This window comes from Eupeodes corollae, chromosome 3, assembly GCF_945859685.1.
Source record: "Eupeodes corollae chromosome 3, idEupCoro1.1, whole genome shotgun sequence".
Classification (NCBI taxonomy): Eukaryota; Metazoa; Arthropoda; class Insecta; order Diptera; family Syrphidae; genus Eupeodes; species Eupeodes corollae.
In genome coordinates, this window is record NC_079149.1 from 76437073 (window position 1) to 76461965 (window position 24893).

The 24893-nt window shown below is 32.3% G+C and overlaps 2 protein-coding genes across 3 annotated transcripts in view; both read left to right on the plus strand.

Annotated features, from left to right (window-relative positions):
* Positions 1–5988, plus strand: part of LOC129950009 (MOXD1 homolog 1) — a 71038-nt gene extending 65050 nt beyond the window's left edge. The window contains exons 4-12 of the mRNA XM_056061767.1: positions 2114–2226; positions 2470–2663; positions 2863–2964; positions 3051–3214; positions 4207–4422; positions 4610–4812; positions 5126–5244; positions 5302–5468; positions 5550–5988. Coding sequence (XP_055917742.1) covers positions 2114–2226; positions 2470–2663; positions 2863–2964; positions 3051–3214; positions 4207–4422; positions 4610–4812; positions 5126–5244; positions 5302–5468; positions 5550–5723 — 1452 coding nt within the window. The 3' untranslated portion in view covers positions 5724–5988. The remainder of the gene's footprint in view (positions 1–2113; positions 2227–2469; positions 2664–2862; positions 2965–3050; positions 3215–4206; positions 4423–4609; positions 4813–5125; positions 5245–5301; positions 5469–5549) is intronic.
* An 11033-nt stretch (positions 5989–17021) lies between these two features.
* Positions 17022–21972, plus strand: LOC129951426 (protein RER1). Of its 2 annotated transcripts, XM_056063562.1 has the most exons (5): positions 17022–17292; positions 17427–17631; positions 20619–20836; positions 20899–20959; positions 21602–21972. In XM_056063562.1, exons 1-5 carry the CDS (start codon positions 17221–17223, stop codon positions 21610–21612), a joined length of 567 nt encoding a protein of 188 aa, XP_055919537.1. In that variant the 5' UTR covers positions 17022–17220; the 3' UTR covers positions 21613–21972. The 2 variants fall into 2 exon arrangements, with proteins under 2 accessions (XP_055919537.1, XP_055919536.1); XM_056063561.1 differs by lacking the exon at positions 21602–21972 and having other exon boundaries at positions 17024–17292; positions 20899–21545.
* The last annotated feature ends 2921 nt before the right edge of the window (positions 21973–24893 follow it).

The window sequence follows — 24893 nt, forward strand, 5'->3', positions numbered from 1 at the left end:
TATTATTATTATTATTATTATTATTATTATTATTATTATTATTATTATTATTATTATTATTATTATTATTATTATTATTATTATTATTATTATTATTATTATTATTATTATTATTATTATTATTATTATTATTATTATTATTATTATTATTATTATTATTATTATTATTATTATTATTATTATTATTATTATTATTATTATTATTATTATTATTATTATTATTATTATTATTATTATTATTATTATTATTATTATTATTATTATTATTATTATTATTATTATTATTTATTATTTTTATTATTATTTTTATTATTATTATTATTATTATTATTTTTATTATTATTATTATTATTATTATTATTATTATTATTATTATTATTATTATTATTATTATTATTATTATTATTATTATTATTATTATTATTATTATTATTATTATTATTATTATTATTATTATTATTATTATTATTATTATTATTATTATTATTATTATTATTATTATTATTATTATTATTATCGTTGAGTTTTTGTTTTCTCATTCATATAAATATATATTTATTATTAATAAATTAAAGTAATTATGTATATCCTAGTCTGTAAGAGTTAGATCTCTGCTTGATGATTAAATAAATAAAGATTTCAATATCAATAAAAAAACAATATCCTATGATATTTTTTTTAACTTCCGTAGGAATTCCCTTCAATTCAAATTTTTATCGTATTGTGTTAATGGATATTATCCCCTCTATATTTTAAATTATTTATGTTTATTTAAAAAAAAATAATATTTTAGTGCTTATACCATTTTGTTGCAAAAAGTTCATTTTTTAACTAAGAAATGGACCAAGAACACAATATAAATCAGAAATCCAATCATATTCCTGCACAAATTAATCAAATTTCAACCAATAAAGGATCCAGGTGGTCATAGAAGCCATAAAGCTCATACAGTTCAGATGTACGGGCCTGTTAGTAATTAAACGATATTCACCAAAAAAGTGTTTTGTCTGCCAAAAACAACTAAAATATTTGTAATAATCTTAAAGGTTTCCACAAAACTTAAAATAAAGTTATGCATTAAATTATTTTCATACGATATTTTTTGAGAGAAAAAGCAAATTTTCAGGCTTTCAAGAAAAAAACCTTAAATTTGATATTAAGTTCTGTGAAAACTGCATTTTTATTTTCTTACACAGACTGTGTCTTCCAAATTAAATAGTTAGACAATGCTTATATACATAAATTGTAACCTTAGCCCTTTTTGTAAATATGAGGTTAAGATATATAAACATAGTTTTATTGTAATTTTCTCAGCCTCCTTTACAGAACATTTTACACGGTGGCCAACAAATGGTCGTTAAAACAAGTTTTGCGTAAAACTTATTTTAAAGCTTCATTTTCTTTTCCTATGACTAAGGACGTAAAGGACACAAATTCCATAAGTTTGGTTGTTAAAGACTTAATTTCTGGAAAAAATGTTGTCCAGGAAATGTGAGCCTGGCAGTTTAAAAAATTGTAATCCTTTGAACAAGCTGTTGAGTAAATTTAAAAGTGGACTAGCCACTACAACAAACATTTTAGGGAATAAAGACATTAAATCATTTGAGCAATTTTGATATACTTAAATAAGAGTTAAATAAACGTATCCAAACATTTCTTCTTTGGTTTAAGGTACACTAAAAGTCTAGATCGAGTAGATTGGGTTAATATAAGAAAAAATTGAGAGGGGGCTGTTTGCCCCGTTTAGGTGGGATGCTCTAATCAATTTAATTTTAAAAAAAATATATTTTGATGAAATATAAAAAAGACCGTGAACTACGTATAAAAAATTTAGGGAATATTAGGTTTTGCGCAATACTGTTCAAACACGGGACTTCATAATGTTGCTGCTCAATCGACCACCAACAATTATTTTTATAGCTACGAAGAAAATATTTGTTTTTGAAGCTAAGCTTATTTAAAATGTGTTTTTCCATTAATATAATTTATGTTATTAGTCATGTGGTTTTGGGCCAAAATCTGATTTGGTATACAAATATTTCTTTATTGTATTCTTTTTTATTAATAAATAATTTATTACATTCATGTTTTTTTTTATTTCATTGATTAAAAGGTATCAATTGAAGCTAACATGGACACATTATATTGGTGTAAAATTATCAGAGCCCCAATGCTTCAAGAAAAGCACCATGTTATTGGGTACGAAGCACTTTTAACAAGAGAAAGGTAAGTTAAATTATCCCTTAAACCTAATTTGTTTAACCATCACAATTAATAAGATTCAAAAAGAAAAATCAATGAAGTTTTTTTTTTAAATTAAAAGATCGACAATTTAATAAAAAATAGTTTTTACACTATCAATTTTATGTAGTGTAACCATTTAGAGTTAAGAATTTCTTTCTGTAATCCCAAAAAAACATTGGCAATGTAACTATGTTATCCACAAAATAAATGGTTTCGTTTTTCCAGTTCTACAGACCAACCGTTGGTGCATCATATGACGCTTTTCGAGTGCTCTACTAAATCATATCCTGGTTCAGATCCAGCGTCGTGGGATGTGTGGGTTAAAAGTAGTGGTGCTGTGTGTAACAGCAATTTATTAACCCCACGTGACTGGGATTCATGCATAACTCCGGTAGCAGTTTGGTCTATAGGATCCACAGGTATGATGTCAATATTTACTTCAACAAAAAAATCCGACAAATTTGTAATGGAGCATTTTATTTTGTCTACAAGTTATTTTTAGATTTTTAAGAAAGTTCAGAATTTATTTTAAAGTTCAGCTTATTCCGAACTTTTATGAAGCATGGCAAATATTGTTTCTTTATTTATAATTGTCTTCTATGGATTTTATAACTGTAGGTCAATTTTTGCCACAGCATGTTGGCATACCGTTAGGTGGAAAAACTGGCCCAAAGTATTACATGCTCGAAATCCACTATGATAATCCCAACTCTCATCGAGGTAAGTAAATATTTATTGTTATTATAGTATCTCAACACCTTTCAAGTATCTTTATCTAAGTTCTACATCAATCATTACATTTGCAGTTATCGACCATTCCGGTTTTAGAATTCATTATACACGTCATTTAAGGAAGAACGATGGTGGAATTATGATATCTGGTGTTTCAATTTCCGATACTCAATTAATTCCACCTGGACAGAAACTTTATCGTAATATTGGGATCTGTGGACCATCTTGTTCGAATGTTGTAAGTACTATTCTACGCAATTTGTTTTAGCTTTATTTCAAATTTAAAATGTTAAGTGAGTAGATTCATAATTAGTGTAATAAAATCTTTTGAAAAAAAATGGTTTAGTTTTGTAACAAAAATATGATTACGCCTGGTAACGTAATTATTAGGAAAAAAAGTAATAAAACCATCAGTAGAAAAGATTTTTAATAAATCAATTACATAAAATGATTTCTTAAATACTCAGAGCCTAATCAAAACATAATTTAACTGACTACTAATTTTCCGTTAATTAGTCGTGAATTGGTTGTTGTAATTGCAAATTTGGCATTCCAATTATCAAAACGTTTTATATTGAGTAAGTAATAGTTTATTAAACTATCGTTAATTCAGTTTGACGAAATGGAATTTTGAAGGCTTCCGGATGCGACAAATTTCAAGTATTTTTCCAAAAGTTTAAAAACTCTAAACGTAGTTTTTCTAATAAAACCGTTAACGCACGCAATGTTTTATACCCAAACAAACAATCAAAGAAGAAGAAGCTTTCAGAAAACCTATAAATTGTATTGCAAGTGTTTCCCTAAGCATTCTATGCCAGAATAAAACGTGATCATTTGTGACTCCTCTACAAAAACCGTTATAAATTCGTATTATAAAAGTAATCGCTTTCGTGACAACGATGCCTCTACTTACTGGCAGATGATCGTTTCTGCAATCGCCTTTACAAAGAGTAACTATTTATATAACTTTAATTTCAACTGATTTCCTTTCAATCCAAAAGTAAGCAATCATATCCTAAAAAATACGGAACTTCATTATTTTATCAGACGAATATTGTTGTGCTGGTGCCTTGTATAAGTATATGAAAGTTCAAACAAATACGATCTGATTATAAAAGAAAGTTATATTGAAAATATTTTGAATAGTTCTAAATTTATTATCATGGACCTAAAACATTCGCATAAATAAAAAATACAATACAATTCAATTCAACATCTATCATATTTTAGATGTTTCCTGAAAATGGCATTAAAATTATATCTGGAACATTACACTCCCATAGAGCGGGTCGTAAAATGAGTCTGCGTCATATTCGAAATGGCAAAGAAATGGAACGAATCATCGAGGATGACAATTACGATTATAACTACCAACAGGTGCGTCAACTGGAAAATGAAACTGTTGTTTTGCCAGGTGATTATATCATAACGGATTGTGCATATGAGGTAAGTTCCTAATATATCTATATCGATGATAAAATAATATGCATTTTGATTACAACAAATATGCTATAAACCATACGTAAATACATATGTTAAATATGCATATGGTTAGCATTTTTTTTTTTGGTCAGATTTAATGTCAATACAGTTATTATTACTGAAATGTCAATTTAAATTCTAATTATTTTAGACAACTAACCGAAAGCGGCCAACATTTGGAGGTTACTCGACAAAACAAGAGATGTGCTTATCGTTCATTACTTATTACCCAAAAATTGATTTGGCAGGATGTTACAGTATGACACCAGTTAGAGAATTCTTTGAGACGTTTGGAGTTTATCAATTCTATTCTTTGAATATGACAGATGTTGAAAACCTCTTTTTATACAACGGGTAATAAGAATTAATTGTTTTTCTAAAGTATTTTAGAATTTAGATTTCCTCTGTAAATATTTCAACGAAACAGTTTTGGATATTAATTTAAAAGTATTTTAAAATCTAAATCTCTTCAGTAAATATTTTAACAAAACAGTTTTGGATATTTTGAGAAACCTAATACTTTTTAAATATGAACAATTATTCATAGTCATTTAATTAAAGAAAGTTATTAATATCCAATATCTTTTCATGTTGTCACAAGAATTAAAAAGTTAAAACAAAAATTCAAATGATGTTATTATATTTAAATTTTCAAAAAATTCTTCAGAAATATTCTTGACTTGTTACCGAATACAATATTCCCAAAAATTCCAAAAAAAAATCGTACCAAAGGATCTACCTCGTATGCCGATGAAATGGATATGCTTTATGAAGAATCCTTGTTGAGTAAGTGAATTTGTTTTTTTTTTCTTCAATTTTCTTTTTAAATTTATTTGTTTACAGATAAATTAATCATTTCGGATCCGGTGGAGTTCCATGACAGGACATTTTTAGCACATCTCAATCAATTACCATGGTCAGAGCCACTGTTCACAAAGCGAGTAGAACAGAGTATGATAACTGGAGAGCACATGACATTTTGTCGAGTGTCCAACGAATCAATATCAATTGTGAGATCCTACACCAATGTATATTTCTTGTATTAAAAATAATAGCCTTTGGCTTCCTTTCTTTTTTTTATTTTTTTGCAGCCATCTGAAATAATACGATACCCGAATTTTACGACTTTCGTAAAACAACCAAGTCTGTGTCCTTATCACATTCCAATGAACTCACTGTCACCACAATCAATTCGAAGGCTTCTTGGAGGCCAATGGCCATTTTTGCCATTGCTAGTGTATTATATGGTGTTACTATCGACCTAAGGACGTTTGTCCCGACAGTCAATTTACTTGCATATTTAATTTATTTTTATTTATTCGAAATTAGTTAATTTAAGGAAATAAAGGCGACATGCTGTGTACATAGAACATTTAATGCTTATAGAAGCGAAAATGCCGAGTCATATATTTTAAGAATTTAAATCCAAAGAATCATACATTTAAGAATAATAAACAAATATTTACAGTAAATTAAAAACAAACTATCTATTTTTGTATTAATTTATTATGAATTTTGAAACAATAAATAAGTTGGAATTGAAAGATGTGTTTCATTTTCTGTATGTTTACATATGTATTTTTCGACATATGCATAAACACAGTAAAGGATCCGAGACATCCAATTGACATTACAAAGATAGCTGACAACAGGATTTTAGAGTGCAAAAGATCAATTGCACTGCATGAATCAGAGAACATCAAAAATTGGTTAACAAGGCTCTCTAATACCCATCGTTAACCAAAACGTACGCCACCGTTTCCCCAGCTTAATTTTTGAAGACAAATAGTCCAATGTTACACCAATCCACAATTCACGCATAACTCTCACTTTCTGTATATGCATTGGCATACCAACAATGACGTTCGAGAATTTTAGGGCCCAGATGCGTCAATCCATGTTTTTTATAGAATTTAACGAGATAAAAATGATTCTGAGTAGATGACATCGATATCAAGTTGATATTCTTGCATTGAGTCTCATACTCTAGGTAACGCCTATGCGTACTATACGACGACGGGATCAGTGATTGTTGTCCACTATTATACCAGACTCACGAACTTCTATTACAACTCAATGTTCGGACAAAACAGACCTCACATTCTTTTTCTTTCACGGAGATATGATACCGACTTTCTGTCAAAATTTCGAGCCAGATAAAACTGTCAGCATCAATATGATTTTGCCTTACAAACAAACTATATTTTAAAACAAATTTGGTTGGCTTAAAAAAAGGTTATAGTAAACCAACTTTTATGGCTGAACCACAAATACGCATCGTCTGCGTTACGATGGGACGGCTTCGAGGTTCCTTTGAATGACATTTCTGATATGACATTTCTAAAATGGCACTTCTGTCATTAGCAGCTGTTATTTGTTCTCAAAATAAAAAAAATATGAGTTTTGAAATCGAAAAAAATTAAATTTATCGCGGAAGTAGTTTACACAGCCTATAATAACGAAAAATAGGAATCCCTCCAAAAGCAAATGTATTTTGTTTGTTAATTATTTCACAGTTTTTGAGCTGTCAGACAAATCCAATGTTCAGAAAATTTGAATAACAGCTTCCGTTTGGAGTCACAGTACGTTATTTCCTTACGATTGTCAAAAAACGTGAGGTTGAACCTTCATTGTGATAACATGCATTGAATTCCTATGGCTGAACTCGTAAACATTCTTCTACAGCTTCAGGTGCGCCCGCAACCATATGGTTGAGACGCTGTTGCTTCCGGTGGTAGCCTTCGGAACTGCTTCCTCGTTTAAATGGATTGCTGCTACTGGGCCGATTCATATAATCGACATTTCTTGTTTGTTCCGACCCCAGTTCCATTTTAACTGGGGGCTTTGGTCCTGTTGGGTGTTGATAATATTTGGAGTTATAGCTTGGCCCCAATGTATTATGTCGGAATTGTGCAGATCCACCCCTACCGTTACCGAATCTGTTAGGATATCTATTTAAGTTTCTTGTTGGCAGTGAAGGTTTCTTCTCCACACCAAAGTCATAAGATACTGGAGCAGAAACGGTGTTAGGCGCCTGGACATGCACTGAACTATTTCTCAGATTAATGTTTTGCATATCGAGACACGTAGTGTAGGCTTCCGGGAGAGATTTCGGCTTCTGTATCATCAGAAGTCTCGATAAATCTCCGCTAAGACCCCTGACGAACACATCTAGGGCCCTGTCGCGGTACGTCCCAATAAGAGCATTGGCAGTCTCCACCGAGTAGGTATCAGTGCGAATTTTATTAATTATGAGCGAGAATTGATGATTTACGTTCGCGTAGAAATCATCAACTCTCAGACTGCCTTGTTTCAGTTGGTTTAACTGATGCTCAAGGGTACGTATATCCCTTTTATCCGCGTAATGGAGGGAAAGGATTTTCTTTATTTCCGTCCAGTCGTTGTCGAAGACGTTATACGACACCAGGGCCGAGTCAGCCTTACCGCGAATTTTTTGGCGTATATGCTGAAGGATGGCCCTGTATAGAGGCTTACTACGAACAATCTCGTAGTCCTTCAGCACGGTTTCCACGCAATGCACCCATGATACATATTGAACGGGATTACCGTCAAAAACTTGTATTTCTTTGACTGGGTCAGGGAGCTTAGAGATTTCTCTAAGCTCGTTCTCATTGCTTGGTCCACGGAGTGGCTCGACGGTCAAGTCGGGTTGAGTACAGCTAGCGACGACGCTAGGTGTATTTTCCTCAACTGATTTTATTTTATCCTTAATAGAACCTAACTGTTCTAGTATTTTTTGTATTGTTTCTTGTGTGCCTACCTGTTCTAAAACAACAATCCTAGTTTCGAACCCTCTCAATTGGTCAAGAACAGTGTTCATTGCCCCTGTAAGATGGGTGATGGATACTTGAAGTTCTTCCATTATTCTAATTCAATAGAGTAGTTCCCCCAAAAGCGATATTTTTATCGTAATCAAAATACTATATATTATTATTTTTTTTTATTATTTTAAAATCTTCTCTTCCCCTTGTACAACTTTGGTTTATATTATATATGTGGTATATATTTCTTAAGAAATTTTGTAATTTGTTTTTTTAGAAAATTTGTAAAATTATAGTTAAATATATAGTATATGAATATATAAGTATGTGTTTTTTTTTTTTTTTTTATTTAAATTTTGTTTGTTTTAATATTCTTACATAAAAAACGACAGCATCCTTTCCTTGGTTTTAAAGTTGATTTTTAAATATTCCAGCACAACAAAATTACAGCTTCTCTTTCTTGGTTAGTTGATTCTTAAATATTCCAGCAACAAAATTACAGCATCTTTTCCTTGGTTTAAAGTTCATTTTTAATTATTACAGCACAGGTTAAACGTTTTATAAATATGTATATTCTCGTATTAAATATTCTAGCACATCAAGGTAACAGCTTTATATTTTCATAATCGATTTTGTGATAAAAATTACTTTTTTATAGATCAAATCACATTCACTTTGATTTAACTTGTTTTGACACGGAATTATAATTACCGTATGTTTTGTTTAAATAGTTATTGATGATTTTATTTGTTCTGGTGATAAATGTAAAAAATTGTCCTTTAGATCAAATCCCATTCACTTTGATTTAACTTGATTTAACACGGAATAATAATTATAGTATCTTTTGTTTAAATAGATATTGATGATTTTATTTGTTCTGGTTATGAATGTTAAAATTTTTCTTTAAAAAGATTAGTTCTTTTATTGGATAATTTCGAGAGTAAGAGATATTTGTTTTTGTAAACGGGACGGTTGGGTCCCTGCTCGGGCGCCAGTAAAGGATTTAACAACGGTTATTATTAAAAAAATATTATCTTCGAGCCCAACTGCTCGGAAATAAAACAAGAGAATTTCAATAGGAATATAAGTTGCACTTTATTGTTCTGCGGTAACTTTAAGAATGAATGCCAAAATGAATATAATTCTCTATCAAGCTTAATCAATATAATATTAAGTGCTGATATTGCAATTCAAGTTCTAATATTGCAATTGAAGTTCCCATGCAACCTCGAACATTCACCTGGAATCGGATTTCCCGGTGGGAACGCATTGACTTTATTCGACGGAAGCTCGTGTGCTTCGTTGGCATTTTATATGCTGGGTCAATGCCTGCTCGTGTTAACTACACGTATAAGTTTTGTTTAGTAAAATAAAAATAAATACTAAAATTTAAAGCTTACATTTGACTGAGCCAAAAAATCCTAGTATATTTATTTTAGACATTTTTAAACAATTTTGAACTCGAGATTTTAATCAAACATGACATTACAATATATACAGGTATAAGTTTTGTTTAGTAAAATAATAATAAATATTAAAATTTAAAAACATTACGATGATAGAGAAGTCGAAAAAAGTGGGTCCTACGATTCCGAACCCTTCTTTTGCGTAAGTGCTTTTAAAACCTAATGAACCAATTTCAATAACTTTTTTCTGCACAAGCTCTTATACTGTCTTAAAAATATTTTCTGTATTTTAAGATTTAAAAATGTACCTACAAAACAAGTTTGTTTGCAAAAATTTAAACGCCATTTGATTTGATTACCCAAAAAACTTTAATTTTTAAAACTTGATAGTGTTATTTAAAAAGTTTTCTAAACAATAAGATTTTTGATCATTAAATATTATTAAAAAGACTCTTCGGCTACATGAGCAATTTCGTACGACCCAAACGTTGATTTTATTTTTCTAAAATTCACAAAATACAAACAAAAATTATAGTGACACATTTTTGAATGCTCGAAGTAGCCGCATTATAAATATTAAGGGAGGTTTATTTAGTACTCACCCCGAACTTTTCGCTTCTGAATGCATTGAGCTTCTAAATGCATTGAGCAAACTACCAAAAAATGTTATGGGCAATATTTGGTACAAGAGTATTAAAAATGTGTCATGAAAACAACCCCGGAAACCTTAAAAGTTATAATAATTATAGTCTTCAAATTCTTCCAACAGGTGGGAAAAATAGGTCAGAAACGGAAAAAACTCTATTTAGAACATTCAATTTTCGTTTAAAATTTATAGCCGTCCTTTCTGCATATTGCTTGTTCCTTAATTATTAACTTTTAAAGCTAAACATTGAAATCGAAAATAAATACCTTTAAACGTTTATCTAATATCTAATATATAACATTCTCCTATCACAGTGTTAGTTGTCATATTTCTCCAAAACGGCTTAACCAATTTTAATGAAATTTTGCATATGCAATCGGTGTGTGCATTTACCAAATTGAAATGCATCTGATTTAATAATAGACACTGAATTAAAAAGTGAACTTCAATACATACTGTAGAAATGGAAGCGATTGTTGCTCGCAATGTCTCACTAATGAATGAAGAGCAAAAGACCATTTATGACCACATCATTCTCGCAGTTTCGACAGGACCTGGCAAAACATTCCTTATTTCGCTAATTCTTGCTGAAATACGATCAAATAATGGTATTGCATTGGCTGTTGCATGTTCTGGCATTGCGGCAACTTTATTGGATGAAGGCAGAACAGCTCATTCAGCAAAAAACGCGACTGTGGCGTAATGTTGAAAAAGTAAAACTGAAAGTAAATATGCGTGTTCAAATCCTTCAAGATCCATTCGCTGAAACATTCTCAAAGGAACTGTTAGGTATTGGCACCGGAGAAGTTACTGCACATGAAACTGGATACATAAAACTACCGGTCGATTTCTGCAAGATTATTGATTAACAAGATGCTCTCATTGACCAGATATTTCCCGATGTACACAGACAATATACAAATCATGAGTGGCTGGCAGAAAGAGCAATTTTAGCAGCATATAATTATCGAACTGAGTTTTTGAACTCATTGGATTTACCAGGCATGCCACCGCATAATATGCAACTGAAGGTAGGATCTCCGGTAGTTTTACTTCGTAATTTGAACCCACCACGGTTCACGGCACGCGATTAATAATTACAAAATTATTGAAAAATGTTATCAAAGAAATAATTCTAAATGGCAGATTCCGATTTTACCCACAGTTGTGCCAATTCAATTCAAAAACCTTCAATTTCCAATTGCAATTGGCATTTTTAATGACTATCTTAAGGCCAAACGATGTCTGTCTGCGGCTTAGATTTGAGCACTTCATTTTTTCACACGAAGAGAACATGTAGACCAATCGGGGAAAATTCCTCTATTAAGTACAATTATTTCAGATATCAACGTTCTTGCCAATTAATGATTACTCACAAAAGCTAAATCTAAAAGCAGGCTGGGATGCGACCCACACTGATTTCCCATCCCGTCTTTGGATTTCTTTTGCTTAGGACTATTTCAAAATATATATCTTTAGGTTTTAGTGTTTTGTTAAAAAAGTTGTCCGTTGAATTTTTCTAAACAAACAAAAAATTAAAATTTTACGTACATATTATAAAATAGTTTGATTTCAAAATCCATTTGTGGAACGCGAATAAAGTTTGACAGTTCTTATCAACTAAAATTTTTTTCGCGACGAATACATTTTTTTTCCTAAATTTATTATGATATAATGTTGAAAAGTACAAGTATGCATTATAAATCAAATAGAAACTATATTGCTATCGTTTTCTTATGAATTTGTGTAGAAATACAGATGTCTTCAAGCGTATATAAACTCACATTTTGTAATTCATTCGTCGTCCGTTAGTCGATTTCATGTGAATACTGGGGTGGAATCGGCTAAGCTGATTGTGATAATTGACAGTCAAAATAAACGAATTTGATCTTTGTAAGTTGATAGTCAAATTGATACCTAAAAAGCTGTCACAACAAAAATGTGATAGCCGTTTTCAAACGAATATTTTTATTCCGATTAGAGCTACCAGACGCTTATACAATCGATTGGAGCATTTTCTTAGTTAGCTATTTTTCGTTCAAAAAACACATTCTTGTGACCGACAAAGCTTACGAGATTTAAAAAAAATCAAGAAGAGTAAGAATATTATTCAACACAGCCAATTTGATACTTTTATTTAGATTGTTTTATAGGCATCAATTTTAAATTTCACCATGCTTACTTACTTACTTTAGGTGGCGCTACAGTCCTGTGTGAACCAGGGCCTCACCCAACAAACTTCTCCATCTAGCTCGGTCCCTAGCTAGATGTCTCCAGTTTCGCGCTCCAAGTTGGGTGAGGTCATCTTCCACTACTGCGCTGTCTTGTGGTTGTGGATTTTCGGGGCCGAAGCGTTGGTTTCCATGGGCTTTACGTGACCCAGCCATCTTAGTCGTTGGACTTTTACCCTTCTGGCTAAGTCTACGTCGCTGTACAGCCCGTAAAGCTCGTCATTCCATCTTCTCCTCCAATCCCCTTCGATGCATACGGGACCGTAGATCACACGAAGAACTTTTCTCTCGAACCGACCCAAGGTGCTTTCATCCGTTTTTGTCATAGTCCATGCTTCTGCACCGTATAGAAGGACGGGTATGATAAGGGTCTTATATAGCAACACTTTGGTACCTCAAAAGAGGACTTTACCACTTAATTGCTTTCTTAGTCCAAAGAAACAGCGGCTAGCAAGAATTATTCTGCGTTTGATCTCAGCGCTGGTGTTGTTTTCTGCGTTTACAGCGGAGCCTAGATAGACGAAGTCCTTGACTACCTCAAAGTTACGTCTGTCGATGGTGACGTTTTGACCAAGACGTCGGTGTTGTATGTCCTTTCTTGACGACAGCATGTACTTTGTTTTGACCTCATTAACCGTTAAACCCATTTTCGCCGCCTCTGCCTCAATACTCACAAAAACCTCATTGACATCACGCTGAGTTCTTCCGATTATGTCAATGTCATCAGCATATGCTAGTAATTGGACAGACTTTTGAAAGATAGTGCCTCTAGTGTTCACGTGTGAGCTCTGCACTAACGGACGAGTTTGGAAGGGATGCCAAAACTAGACATGGCTCTATACTGCTCATCCCTGTAGATGCTGTCATATGCGGCCTTGAAATCGATGAAAAGATGGTGGGTGTCGATTTGGTGTTTTTGGGTTTTTTTCCAGGATCTGCCGTAATGTGAATATTTGATCAACTTTCCTGGTCTAAAACCACACTGATAAGGACCTATCAGGTTGTTGACGATGGGCTTTGGATTTAGAGAATTTCACCATGGCAACAATGAATTTTGACAATTTGAATCTGAAAATGTTCAATCGAATTGAATTGAGTTAAATCTTTTTACACAGACGGAATGAAAATGATAGTCAATTTGACTATCAAAAATATGATAGTCAATTATCACCTTAACCGATGATTCCACCCCTGTTTTAAGCTCTAAAAAGATAACGATTTACGATTTGGTGGTGTTATAAACTAAAATGAGACTCGAAAAACATAGTGAAAAATGGTCAACAGAAATGTACAATTTAATTCTATTTTTGTATGTTATACCTTTGTATATGAAAACCATAGTACTCTCAGGGTGGAAGTCGAATAGGGCGGCATCTACATATTTTTTGTGGAACGTCTAGCAAAGACATTAATAGAGAAATCGATTGCAGTCGGGAGACTTATAAATGTTATAACTTGCAATAGAGAAAGACTATAGTGAATTGACGAAAGTCTGAGTGCGAGGGGAATACACATTTGTTTCTTTGTGTTTGTATTTTGGTTTGGTTGTATTTTTACATATGCAAAACGGTAGACTTTCTATACAAAGATGATAAGATAAAAGCAGGTGAATTGCGATTTCGTGTAGAAATTTTATATTCTTGGTTGAGATTTAATATTTTTGATGATTTGAGGAATGTATTAGGAAATTATAATTTGAACTATTATAGGCAAGTAAATATGTAGGTTTTAATGGTTGTGAATTTTTTAAAGGGGATGAGGAACTTTTAAAATCTTTTGTTTTAAAAATTAATACAAATATAATAATTCAATCTTAAACCTATCTTAAAGCTAGACAAAAAAACATAAAACTAGCCTAATTAACCATACGGACACTCTAAGTTAAACAAGAATACTTAATGCTAATGCCTTTCGGTCCTAAGATCTATTTTACTTCAATTCGATTTTATTTATTTTTTTATTTTTTTAAAAATTTGAAAAAACTAATTTCAATATCCCTTTCTATTTTTACTTAAAAATAATTAAAATAAGGTCCTTAATATAAAACTTAAAGCTACCTTAAACTACCCATTCTACCTATAAACTACTTAAAACTAGAACAACCACAGCAGTAAATCTAACTATCTAACATTTTTCTCTTTCACATTTTGTTTTTTTTTTGTTTATGCTATTTTTTTTTTGTGTATATTCTTTTTTTTGTCACCATGCCTATTTTTATCAAAAATAAACCCTAAAACTAACAAACAAGTATGTAAGACGGCCAAGGCTTAGAACCCCATCCCGACTACCTACTATCAAGTGCCGATTGAAGCCACCAAAACTGGTTCTCCTGCTTCACCCTTTCATTTCGGTTCCATTCGGACACAGTCCTACTGAACCGAAGAAGCTCCGCTCTGCCTTGTATCATAACGTCCCGATTGTGGTAGATGAGCGGAACTGCCAATCTATCCTGTATCAGACCGCATCTATCTAAAAAGAGGAATGCCTCTGGTGGAATGAAGCCGCTCAAGCGTGCCGCCCCGAAAATTAAATCGTTGGTCGAAGACATAACTCCTCAATGTGATCTCAAACTAGTTTTATCACGAAATTGTCAATTCTGTTGATTCGATTCCCGTTGCATAGGACCTCGTTGTAATAGTAATACACGTAAGAAGATTCGGCTGTTCGATATAAGCCGGTACAGATTTGTAAATATCATTTTTTGGTGGTCATTTTGAAACCATTACTAATTTGACTCTCTTAACTGCTTTCAAATTTCGAAACAAAATTTTCAATGATGAAAACCAATGATAGCAACTTTTGGAGTGTGAAACGACTTCGGGATAAAAATACTTAAGACTGTTTGAAACTAGGTGTGGAACACAGCTTATGTGTTTGATTCTGATTTTTCAAGCGAGGTTTTTATGTATTTGACATTTAAGAGGTTATTTCTGTAAAGTTATGCTAACAGAAACGAAAATCTAATTTCGAATGCTATATTTCACTGACAGAAAAATATAAAACATCACATTTCATAGTAACATACTTATCACCTTATATATGTTCACTTTTGGAAGTAAAAGGTGCCATTATTTCTCCTCACGTAAGTGGAACCAAAATGTCTTGAGTCAAGAACTACAAAAAAGAATCGGTGCATTGTGTCTCAATTGTGAATTTGACTATTCGAAAAACTCCTTTCCATTTATTTATGACATATGCTTTGAACACGCAGTCTTTCCAATAACAAGGCTCTCTTGACCTATATTCGGTGATGACAACAACAACTACAATACACTAGTTGAAGAATACGAACAAAGTTTGTTAAGTTTTCTAAAATTTCTGAAAATGCTTTATTCTAGAATTCACTGACGTTTAAATAACATTATATAAAAATATACCAAAACTTATATTTATCCAAATGCTAAACCTGTAATATTTCATAATAATAATGACAAATTTCCGATTCTTGACAAAAGTCATTCACAAAATATTAAAACAAATGAATAAGCCTTTTTATAAAAATCTAGTGGCTTTAGTATTTTGTTTACTTAACGCCATCTACGGAAAACATAAAACAATAACTTCATGATAAAACTATAGATTTTATAAACAAAGTTGATACTTAAACGATTTTGGCAAAGCAACATTAGCTAACAATACCCGTGTTTTGTTGGAAAATCTATCAATAGTATAGTAGGATTTTACACGAATAACAAAAACAATGTCCAAAGTATGAATAACACTGATAAAAGTTAGAGTAAAATCTTACTATGGATGGGTCTTTGACATTTATACGAGTCTCGAATGGATCTTATGTGATTTCGTTCTCAAATGTTGGTACGATTGTTATTGCATTTGTATCTCGATGGCTGTTTTCGTTGAGTAGTTGTGCATTTTGAATTTTCTATGTGTTTTACATTGGGGAAAAAAATCAATCTGTTATTATTGATATTATTTAGTTTTGTTAATGAAATTTTTTACAAAACTTTATTCTCTTTGTGTGTTTGTTTTATTATTATTCTGACAGATCAATTGTACCAATTTTTAAACACAAAAATCTGTCTATTGCTTATCGTTTTGTTTAGTAATTGTTTTAATTGCATTATTAAAGGTATAACGAAGGTGCACATTAATAATATATTTGAATGCAAAGTTGTTGTTCTAAAATTTGTGTTTGTCCCAAAAATTATATTTCGAGAAAATAATATACAAATTATAACACAAGTAATTTGTTACTGTCGCAAATATAAAGAACAAATATAAAATTATAGAGTTCACAGTGCAACCATCCTAATAATACTTAAATTATATTAATCGCTCAAAATAAGCCGATCTAATGGCTGGTTTATTCACAGCTCGAACTAAGACAGATCGTTCCATATTTTCTATATATTCTATATATATTTCATATATTTCTCAATAAGGTAACTCCCTTTTCCATAAAAATAGCTTTTGGCATCACCGTTTTTGACTTTCTATACAACTGACTCATCAAATCACACCAAACTTCATTATAAATATTTGACATATATGACGTGGTCCGAGTTAACTAGAAAATATCTGTCTCCCATTGCACTTTATTTTCTTATTTCTTAAAGAAAACTATGAAAAATTAGTAAAATTACTTCATATTTTTTATTTAATGAAGTATGCATTTTGTGCGTATAATATTAACGTAGATAAATTAAACAATTTGATAAGAGTAAACGTAGCAAACTATGATGAATGAAGAGGCGACCTCAACGTCGTCCGGTGGCGGTATCACAAAAGTTTTCACTCGATTGTCACAGGTAAAGAAAATGCCAAGAAATTTGTTATGTGAGATTAAGTGGGTTGGAGTTGATATTCCATTAAAACACAATACTATAATTTAAAACTTATTTTAATTCCCTTCTGTCAAATGGCGTGCGTGGTCATTGTGTAGACATACCAATCGATTCTAGATAGATGGACACCTCATTCGCGGCTGCGTTGGGCTGGCGCTGGATCCCTAGTCTTGCTGTTTTTGCTGAGGGTGTTCCTTAAACAGGGCTGGTACATTGTTTGTTATGCATTGGGTATATATCACTTGAACCTGTTTATTGCTTTCCTTACGCCGAAGATAGATCCAGAATTTGATCCTTATGGAGGTAAGTACATCTATTAATATACGATTTTTCTATAATCACGAGTTTTTGTTGCTCATTCTATTGATTTATGTTTCTAATTAAATCCAATTGCAAGCTCTTCAAGGGCATTTTAAGTTAATGGTTGTTGGGTTTCAAGAAAACTTGAAGCAAACAAAATCAAAAATCAATGAAAAAGACAATAAAGTACGTCAGACCGAAAGATTCGATAACAAGTGATCTGATTTTAAAAATATTATGTACTTAATTGGTAAATTTAACTTATATTTATGATATTCCATAAACTGTTTTTAACTACAGACTCTATACAAATTAAAAAGCAAACAAACATAATGTTTACATAGTCAAAAATGAGGTTATAATCGAATAATAATAGCGAAACACGTTTACTCTTTCTTCTCAAATTATTAATTTTAAATTCTGATAACTTAAGAGTGATGTTTTTAAAAGATGTCAGAAATAAAAACTTACAATTTTTATTTGAATGGATACGTACGGTCGATGTAAGTTAATATTTGAAGATTATTATTATTCAATGCAAATGTTGACCAAAGTTCCGCCTGAAATGGTCCAACCGCTTAGTCCAATTTTATCATAGTCTTTCTAACATTTTGGACGGTATCTCAAGAATAAACATTTCAATATTAACTACCAGGGCGTCAATCGAAGCGGGTTTACCACTATAGACATGAGCCTTAACATAGTTAGACAAAAAATAATAAGCTAGTGGTGTGAAATCACGCGACATGAGTGGCCAATTGATCGTTCTCAAACTCTTCAGTAGCGATCACCATTAACCATAGCGTTGATTCATTCATTCATCATCTTTTAAGATATATGCCCCAATGATTCTGCCAGCTAATGATTCATACCAAATATTTATTTTTTCTGGATGCATTTTTAGCTCTTGCAAAAAAGGCGTTTTGCTTATTCACGTATACATTAAACCCAAAATGAGCTTTTTGAATGAACTATATTTTATGATGAACTTTCCCAACACACTTTAACACAAGCATTGTGAAAATAATATTCACAAAAGAGAGTTACAAAAAGTACTAAAGTCATTGTCAAATACAAAAATAAGCAAACAAAAATCACCCCATACTGTATAATAGAAAATGAGATGAGTTACGTACTTACTAATTTAATTTACATAAATCTACATTAAAATAAAAACACGTATTCCTTATTATTGTTGTTTGTTTTTATCGATAACTATGGATTTAAACTATTTTATGTTGATACAGTTCTCACATACAAAACACTAGTGTTAGCGTCATAAGTATAGATCGCAATAGAAAGCACCACTCTTCCTAAATCAGCCTTTGAAGCCATTTCAATTTCCCAATCGTTAAAAATTCGATTAACTCGGTCAAGCCCAATTACATAACTCGACTACACCATTTATATTGGAATCAATTCTTATTTTCAGGATCAAAGTTTAATGGTAACGCATGACAAGCTCATTAAATCTAGATTTTGACATTTGTGTTTCAGCTCCCTCCAACTCTTGCCTAGTGTCGCTAATTCCGCCTCGACTGTCGTGCGCCATGTGCTCCTCGAACGTCCAGCTCCTCTTCCTTCTTCTGTGAGCGGATTCCACTGCATTGCTTGGCCCGCAATGCAGTCGTTACCTTTTCAAAGCGTATGTCCAATCCATTGCCTACGTCTTCGTATTATAGATTCTATAGGTTTCTGACCTGTCCTTCTATGAAGGACCTCATTCGATAAGCTGTTTGGGCAGAAAATCCTTAGGATGTTACGAAGACATTTATTCACGAATGTTTGCAGCTTTCTTGTTATGGCTGAAGTGACCTTTCAAGTGCTGCACATATAAAGAAGCACAAGATTCGACATTTGTGCGAAACAGTCGTAGCTTTGATTTTAAAGCTAATAGAGTTATTCCTCCAAATTTTTGACAGCATACCGAACTCCGCTTTTGCTTTGCCGATGCGGCAGATGACGTCTTGTTCAGTTCCGCCTTCGATGGAAACGATACTTCCAAGGTATTGAAAGCTCTCCACTTTTTCCACCGGTTGCGAGAAAATATTTATTTGAGAGGATGGTCGGGTTCCGAGGGTGGTCATTTTTGTTTTGCCTGAATAACACAATTTTTGCTTCTCTCTCCACACTTGTTGTCATTTGATGGAGATCCTTGATCCTACGAGAGAGTAAGCAAACATTGTACGCGTAATCCAAGGGCTTTAAATAGGATGTCAAAGTCCATTGGATTCCTCCGCTACCTGACAGAGCTGAGCGCATTACATCGCTTATCACCAACAAAAACAATATTAGAAATCAATTTCCTGTTAACTAGTGATTAATACCAAAAAAACATAATCTAAAATTATGTTTTAGTTTTTGAGAGAATTGGAGGCAATTGCATTTACCATACTTTTTTTACTCAAGTAGTCTTTTCTCTGGATAAAAAAAGCCGTTTCCGCAAATCCGATAGATCCAGTGTATGTTCTAGGTGTTTATGACGTTGCTCTTATAAATATATGTACCTAGGTTTTCGATCAAGAGGTCTGAACGAAACATGGAAAGAAATCGACAAAACGCGAAAATTTGTATCGAAATAAATAATAATAATCAAATTCTTTTATTTGTGAAAATATATCCCAATTTTTTTTTCTCCATAAGCGGCTATAACTCTTCCTACATTGAAACAAAAATATAATATTCATTTAAGAGTGCCTGTCATAGTAATGTTATGGTAGCTTTCGAGACACAAAATTTATGGCTATGAAGGCTTTTAACACTGACTGTATTGGTTCGTATTGTGATCATTGGGTGTCACATTTTTATACTAAATTTTGATTGTTATCCAGTTTTCTTATATAGCTCTATTCAATATTATCAATTGAGTTTAATTAGATATTGAAATTTTGATAATATTTACATTGCATTTTTTTTTCTAAACTCTGCTACTATATAATTTGTCAAATAATTGTTTTTTTTTTAAATTATTATTACTCTTTCAATTTTAGATGACCAAGGTCCCGAATTGCCAACAACAGTTAACGAAGAGTTCCGACCTTTCATTCGACGATTACCGGAATTCAAATTCTGGCTCTCGATTACGAAAAGTACTCTAATTGGTCTCACATGTACGTTTTTTGATTTCTTCAATGTTCCCGTGTTTTGGCCCATACTGGTCATGTACTTTATAACACTATTCTGTATAACAATGAAACGACAAATTAAGGTAATCTTCATTATTTTGTCTCCTATGCAAGTATATTCCATTATTTTCTTATTTTATTGCAGCATATGATTAAATACAAATACTTACCATTCACCCGCAACAAGCCACGTTACCAACGAGTAGGTGAGACAAAGTGACAATTAGCCGCACAGACACCGCAAAACGACAAAATAACAGCATCGGTAAAGGATATTTCTCCGGTAGCTACACACAACCCAACTATAACAACCCTAGCAGCAACAGAAACTAATAAATCATCCTCTATTGATCCACCTCAATTAATTACAATTATTTAAACAAACAAATTTAATTTCTCGTTTTTGCTTCAGTTATCTTTTCATAATTTTTTTCTTTATAATATTTAATTGAAACAAAAAAAAAATAATACGAAAACGAAATTTAAAATAATTTGTTAATACGCATTTCGGTGGCCTTAACTTTATAATTGAACCAAAAATATGGACAAAGAAGATTTTGTTTAATTATGCCTATTTTTGTTTTCTTGTTATTTTATTAGTTTCTATAAGTTGCTTGTGTTATTATGTGTAGAGTCGTTGCAGTGTCTTGTGCAAAATAGTTTAATCAAACTCCGGAACAATATAATTTAAATATTATTTTTTCCATTGGTTTATGTGAAAAAAACCAAAGTAATAGTTAATAGTTAATTTTACAGTGAAATGTTTACAAAAAATAAACATTTTGCAATTTATTATATTTTGTTATTATTTTATTTTGGTATTTATAGTTCTCTTTTATGTCTTTTAGTTGCGTGCTAGAATGCTTTCTTCTTTTTCCTTTTGTTGATTCATCCTCTGATTAATAAAAGTATTAATGTCCAAAAATTAAACAAAAGGAATGTGGATTTAAACTGAAACAAAAATCAAATCAAATCAAAGAGATGAGAGTAATATTTTCTTTTGTATTTTTTTAATTACCATCGGCTCATTTTTCGAATAAAACATGTATGCATCTAATGTCATCTTTAGAATACGAATATGTATATTGGTGAAGGTGGTAAAATTATTGTAAAAATAAGATTATTTGTGTATAAATGTAATAGAAATGGCCCTTTCTGTTGATGAATAACTAACTAAAAAATGACTAAGAAGTAAGAAATCCAAATTTACAAAAAAGAAGCACCGTATTTTCATTTTCTTCTATTTCTGTGTATACAAATGTATGTAGTTTTTCAATGATTGGTTTAGATTTTGTAATAATACTATGCTGAACATACATATTTGTATGTTATGTTTAAAGTTAAAACAAAGTGCGACAATTGGGAACATATGAAAATACTTACGAGTGTTGATTTTGAAAATCAAAATGGGAGGGAAACACAGAAGACATTCCACATTCTTGATGTTCGACCGAAAAAAAGATTCTCTATACTCCCTAATGTCCAATGGCTTAAGGTTTAACTGATAGACATTTCTGGAAATAAAGTATGACACAATTATTTATGGGAGAATGTAACTGGCTATTTGGATACAAAATTGGGGCATCGGCTTAAATTGTAGGACTATAAGAGGCTTTGTAGATTACAACTATATCAGAATACCTGAAAAATGTCTTGAATCTTCGAAAAAATTGAAAGATTATTGGCATGTTGAATTTTCTACAAGATTTGATCAGTATTCAGTAATGTACACACCGAATACTCACAAGCTTAATAGTTCCATTAATGCGATATCGATTTCAAGGCCGCATATAACACTGACGAGCTGTATAGAGCCATGTCTAGTTTTGGCATCCCTGCCAAAAACGTCCGTTAGTGCAGAGCTCACACGTCAACACTAGAGGCACTATCTTTCAAAAGTCTGTCCAATTACTAGCATATGCTGATGATATTGACATAATCGGGAGAACTCAGCGTGATGTCAATGGGGCTTTTGTGAGTATTGAGGCAGAGGCGGCAGAAATGGGTTTAACGGTAAATGAGGGCTAAACAAAGTACATGCTGTCGTCAAGAAAGGACCTATAACACCGACGTCTTGGTCAAAACGTCACCATCGACAGACGTAACTTTGAGGTAGTCAAGGACTTCGTCTACCTAGGCTCCGCTGTAAACGCAGAAAACAACACCAGCGCTGAGATCAAACGCAGAATAACTCTTGTTAACCGCTGTTTCTTTGGACTAAGAAAGCAATTGAGTGGACCAAAGTGTTGCTATATAAGACCCTTATCGTCCCCGTCCTGCTATACGGTGCAGAAGCATGGACTATGACAAAAGCGGATGAAAGCACCTTGGGTCGCTTCGAGAGAAAAGTTCTTCGTGTGATCTATGGTCCCGTATGCAAAGAAGGGGGGTGGAGGAGAAGATGGAACAACGAGCTGTACGGGCTGTACAGCGACATAGACTTAGCCAGAAGGGTAAAAGTGCAACGACTAAGATGGCTGGGTCACGTAGAGCGCATGGAAACCAATGCTCCGGCCCGGAAAGTCTTCGAATCCACACATACAGGACAGAGCAGTGAAGGAAGACCACGGATCAGGTGGCGCGAACAAGTGGAAGGTGACCTCACCCAACTTGGAGCGCGAAACTTGAGACATCTAGCTAGGGACCGAGCTAGATGTAGAAGTTTGTTGAGTGAGGCCTTAGTAGCACCATCTTAAGTAAGTAAGTAATGCGAGTTCCGCTCACGGATATCGCTAGTGACATTTTTTCTCCAACGTCCTTACAGGTTCTTGTTGCAGAAAAGGATTTTTAATTTAATGAGTTAGTTAAAATATGATTTTTAAAAAAATAAACTTAAACACAAACTTACACAAAAAGGACACCGGAAACTTTGTCTGTGTTTCGGGATGATCTAGCCAATCTTCTTAATTCAATGGTACCAAAACAAAGTTATGTTGGCGGATGGAAAAAAGTATGTTCACGATCGTTTGTGTTTTCCATTTCCATTGCGATTAGGACATACTTCACATAAAATAAAATTAATAAATATACCATTACATTTCAACAAGTTCAAAATCGACAGTTCAAAATCGGTACATCTTATTACTTATAATATTCATAAAACCACTTGGGCTAGAAACAAAAATTGTTAAAAATACGATGCATGTATTTATGTATGTATGTGCATATATACTAGTAAATTTGCGCATCTCTGCCTGAAATGTATATCCATCGCAATGCGTTGCCTGTAGTGCCTGTGGCGTGATGGTAAGTGCGTTGGAATGTTATGCCAGAAGTCTTGGGGAATAGTTGAGAGGTCCTCCAAGAGTGGTTCTTGTCGTAAGGATTGCTTTCTCAAATAAGCCTTCCGGATTTAGCTTAAAAATGTAGGCCCCCTCTATCCCTGATAACATTACTCGCAAACAGGAACGAACGGGTAAGGGTTGTAGGTCCTTGACCAAAGAATATGTTACAACCTTAAAATTATGCTAAGGTAGAAACTTTTCTTAATTTTCGCCACATTCAAATCAAATATGTCAACTATTTTTGTATATGTAAATCGTTTTCTCATAAACAGCAATTCAAATTTGCCCGACAAAAAGCTGATAAATATTATTTTTAATTGATTGAATATTAAATAAACGTATTTATTTGAAAAAGAAACGAACATTTTAAAATATTTATTAAATAAATTTATATCAGTACAGAAAAAAAAAACTTAACGGGACCATGGTATTGAAAGACGTTATTTCCTATATTTTTCTCAATACATCGAAAAGTAGTAGCACCCGTGGCATGATGGTTAGTCCCATGTGAGAGGTCTTGGGTTCAATCCCTGCCTGTGCTACCTAAAAGTTTCTTCACGGGTACTGCCTCTTGCGAGGAATTGACAAATCCTCCAAGAGTAATTCTTGTCATGAAAAGTGCTTTATTAAATTAAACGGTAGGTCCCATCCATCCTTGACGTGACTTGCACACATGTCAATCCACCAGGATTACAGGAAAATCATTAAAAATCGCTGTCTATCCCCTTTATTTATTGATTGCACGGTGTTTAAATTTTATAAGAAAATTCATTACCATTTAAGTGCGCATACAGTGTACAAAATTTAGAAAAATTCCAATCCTCAAAAATCAAAGCTTTATAAAGTGTTTGTGTGA